Source organism: Heptranchias perlo, unplaced genomic scaffold (assembly GCF_035084215.1).
Source record: "Heptranchias perlo isolate sHepPer1 unplaced genomic scaffold, sHepPer1.hap1 HAP1_SCAFFOLD_54, whole genome shotgun sequence".
NCBI lineage: Eukaryota > Metazoa > Chordata > Chondrichthyes > Hexanchiformes > Hexanchidae > Heptranchias > Heptranchias perlo.
The window spans coordinates 4,510,964-4,514,946 of record NW_027139559.1 but is presented as its reverse complement, the minus strand read 5'-3'; the positions used below and the strand labels follow the sequence as shown (position 1 = coordinate 4,514,946).

At 43.0% G+C, this 3,983-nt stretch overlaps 1 protein-coding gene across 1 annotated transcript; it reads left to right on the top strand.

The window, feature by feature from the left end:
* The first annotated feature begins 355 nt into the window (after nucleotides 1-355).
* On the top strand, nucleotides 356-3,456 carry LOC137315188 (probable G-protein coupled receptor 139). Its single transcript, XM_067980067.1, has 2 exons — nucleotides 356-428; nucleotides 2,558-3,456. The coding sequence occupies exons 1-2, from the start codon at nucleotides 356-358 to the stop codon at nucleotides 3,454-3,456; spliced, it is 972 nt and encodes a 323-aa protein (XP_067836168.1).
* Nucleotides 3,457-3,983: the final 527 nt, after the last annotated feature.

The following is a 3,983-nucleotide window of genomic DNA, read 5'->3' as shown; positions in this document are numbered from 1 at the left end:
AGACTCTTACGTCACATCAGTGCTGGAAAAAAATCTGTTTCACGGTTAGTCGCCATCCCAATATTTCCTAAAAATGAGATTCGGAGTTATTGGTGGTTTCAGTTTTTTGGTCAGCAGAAAGAAAAGCAGAAAAAAAGGTTGGGCTGAAATGAGCAAACAGAACCTGTTTGTTCAAGGAGTGTGATTAATGGAACTCTCCATGGCCCCAGCTTGTCTCTGCGGAGGGATTCCCTCCCTTATGAATCAGGGTTGCCTTCAATATATAACCTCACAGTATAAATTGGAGCACTGTTTCTATCACAAACAAGAATCATTGATTAACAACAAAATTAGGTGTCGCGATTGAGGAGCAGATATGGAGGTTCTATTCGCTCTTTGGGATATAGAGATGATTTACTATCCCATTCTCGCTGCGATTGGTGTTCCTGGTAACTCATTCTATCCAACTATCTATTCTGTTAACTTGTTAACTGTATTATTCTCGTGATTTTATCCAGCTATTATTTTTAATTCATGTATTCCTATTGTGTGTTTGAGAATCCACCGTGATCCCTTGATGCGATTGGTGCACAGTCCCCCATTCACAGGTCTCTGTTGAATGAATAATAGATTCTTAGTCCTCCCTGTCAGCTCTGTATGATCCGGTTTTATTAATTGTCCGTTTCGTCCCCACCACGAGCAATGTTACTGATGAATCTTTGAACAGGACAGCGTGCAATCTGCTGGCTGCACTGAACACGGGTGGAACACTGGTCACGTGGTCTATGTGTTCACCTGATTTATTTTCGTTTCCACAGGAGGGTAAATTCTGTCGAATTGCAGAGACCAGTCCAGGCAGACAGACCATACTTCACTCAGAAAGTTTGGACATTTTTCACTATTAATTAGGTTTCCAGTCAGCTGTTTGAAATGTATATTCAATTGTCTTTCAAAGGATTTATTTTGAATCACAGTTTTGAGATAACAATACGAGCCCCCTTCGTTCAGACCAATGGTTCAATCAGCAAGCCCGAGCCCGACTTTCTACAATCTCCAGGTGTCCCTCGATGGACATTATCCAGTTGACGAGCTGCAATAATTCTTGTGTCCAGTGGAAACATTTATGATTTCCAGTAAGATGTGAAAGGTGCCACATTAGCAGTTTAAGAATCGTCTGAAACTCCTTATGATACAATCATCTTTCCGCCCTGAAGTTCTCAGCTCGGTTCCTGACCCCTGGGTCCCCTCCAGTGCATTTTGGGGAATCACAGCCAAGGATGTTCCAGTCCACAATGGAACATCTGACATCGCTGTCGCTGTGGAGGACTCTGCTCACATTCTGCTGCTCATGTCCCTCTCCTTCCCCATTGTGCACTTCCAGTGGCCTGTTGGGACGAAGAGCCCATTTCAGCTGTTCAAATAATTATTACGAGTGTTATGAATATTAATGTTATTGTTCTATTAGTATGTTTTATTATTATTATTATTATTATTATTATTACTATTATTATTATTATTGCTATGATGATTCAGTTTCTTTCCTCTCCTGAAAGCGCTGCCTCTTCCCCCGGTCACATCCTAAAGCCATGACTGACCTCTGGTAACTTCGGCAAAACCTCATTCTTGTGTGAGCCTGGCAGTGTAAGTCTGAAGACCATCGGACTGTGGAAAATAACAGCCGCGTCCAATCCTGTCCGTATCTCGCCTCCAGGCACTGGAGCCTTTCAGCTTGTACCTCTGTACAGTGATCACAAGAACAAACAGAGACACCTCTTCCCTAAATCTGTGGGCTGGGGAAGTGGATATTTAGGCCAAACCTGCTGCCATCGCCGCACTACCTGAGTTAGACTAACTCAACAAACGTTTCTGGTCTTTATAGATCGATGAAACAGTGATCAGTCAGGCAGGTCAGAGTGGTGGGGGGAAGCTCCCGTTTCATTATCCTTCATTCCATTATTTACTGTTACCATCTATTTATTTCTTTGCGAATTAATCAATGATTATTTTTATTTTAATCGCGGACTCTGACCAAAACAAAGCGGCCCCGGTCCAGTGACAGAAGAAGAAAAATCCCCATCACCTGTAGAGTGACCCAATGATCAGATGAGAACCCCCATCACCTGTAGAGTGAGGAGAATGAGCTTCTCACTGACCCAATTATCACAGGAAAAACCTCCATCAGCTGTCGAGTGAGAAGGAGCTTCTCACTGACCCAATGATCAGAGGAAACACCCCATCACCTGTCGAGTGATGAGAAGGAGCTTCTCACTGACCCAATGATCAGAGGAAACCCCCCATCACCTGTAGAGTGAGGAGAAGGAGCTTCTCAGTGACCCAATGATCAGAAGAAAACCCCCATCACCTGTAGAGTGAGGAGAAGGAGCTTCTCACTGACCCAATGATCAGATGAAAACCCCCATCACCTGTAGAGTGATGAGAAGGAGCTTCTCACTGACCCAATGATCAGATTCTATCACTGAATGGAGGAACACAGCTGGACATTTAACTGCCAACCCAATCACACTGTTCCTCACACTTAATGTTTCCTTCTTGCGTTTATTTCTTCTTTTTCGTTCAGTTAACTTAGTGACGATTGTGATCCTATCTCGGGGAAAGTGCGGTCTCTCCAAATGTGTCACTCGCTACCTGGTGGCCATGGCAGCGGCGGATCTACTGGTCATTATCACCGATCTTATATTGAGGCAGATTCCAATTGCTTATTGGTCCCAGTTTCGATTCGTGTGGTCCATCCCCGTGTGTAATATCCACGCCGTCCTGCTTTATGCAGCTACAGACTGTTCTGTCTGGTTCACCGTCACTTTTACCTTTGATCGATTTGTGGCCATTTGTTGCCAGAAGCTGAAAATTAAGTATTGCACCGAGAAAACGGCGGCTGTGGTTCTAGGAACTGTGACTGTGCTGAGCTGTTTAAAGGACACGTTCTGGTACTTTATGTATACGAGTGGCTACGTGCTTGGCAATGAACCCTGGTTCTGTGCTGTCACACCCAGTGTTATGGCTTCACGGATTTGGGCTGTTGTTGAAACCCTTCATTATATTTTAACCCCGGGGGTCCCATTTGTTCTTATTCTGCTGCTCAATGCTTTAACCGTCCGACACATTTTAGTGGTCAGCAAAGCTCGCAGGAGACTTCGTGTTCACAGCGGTTGGGAGAGTCCAAGTGACCCAGAGATGAAGAGCAGAAGGAAATCCATTATTTTACTGTTTGTTATCTCGGGGAATTTCATACTGTTATGGGGATTTTTCATGGTGTATTCTATATGGAACCGAATGCATTATTTGGGCTTTTATTCAGTATATTTACATGAATTTATACAAGAATTGGGATTCATGTTCCAGCTCCTGAGCTGCTGCACGAACACCTGTATTTATGCTGTGACCCAGACTAAATTCAGAGAGCAGTTGAAGAATTCAGTGAAATTTCCCTTTGATCTAATTGTTAAATTCATTAAATGATATGAAGATCTGAAATCTTTCCAACAGTCCTGTTCGCAAAAGTTTTTCAATAAGGTTCTTCAACATTAAGGGTTCCACAACATTCAAACATTAAACATGTGAACATTATCACATTCAATGTGACATGAAAGGATTCACTGAATTATTACACATACAATGGATGGAGTATATTTGGATTTTCAAAAAGCATTCGGTAAGTAGCCACAGAAGAGGTTGTACACAAGATAAGTACTCATGGGTTTGAGGTAATATATTAGCATGGATAGGGATTTGGTGAACGGACAGAAAACAGAGAGTAGGAATAAACGGGTCATTTTCAGGTTGGCAGACTGTTACTATTATCGATGCTTGGGCTTCTGCTGTTTACAATATATATCAATGACTTAGATGAAGGGATCGAGTGTAATGTATCCATGTTTGCTGACGATCCAAAGCTGGGTGGTTAAGTAAGCAGTGAGGCGGATGCAAAAGGGCTGGGAAGAGATATGGACAGGTTAAATGGGGCAAGAAGGTGGAAGGTGTAGTAA

Excerpts from the sequence above, each read along its gene's own strand:
- LOC137315188 (XM_067980067.1), top strand. The coding sequence starts at position 356 with ATGGAGGTTCTATTCGCTCTTTGGGATATAGAGATGATTTACTATCCC. Across the intron at positions 429-2,557 it reads CGCTGCGATTGGTGTTCCTG|TTAACTTAGTGACGATTGTG; the intron begins GTAACTCATTCT and ends TTTTTCGTTCAG.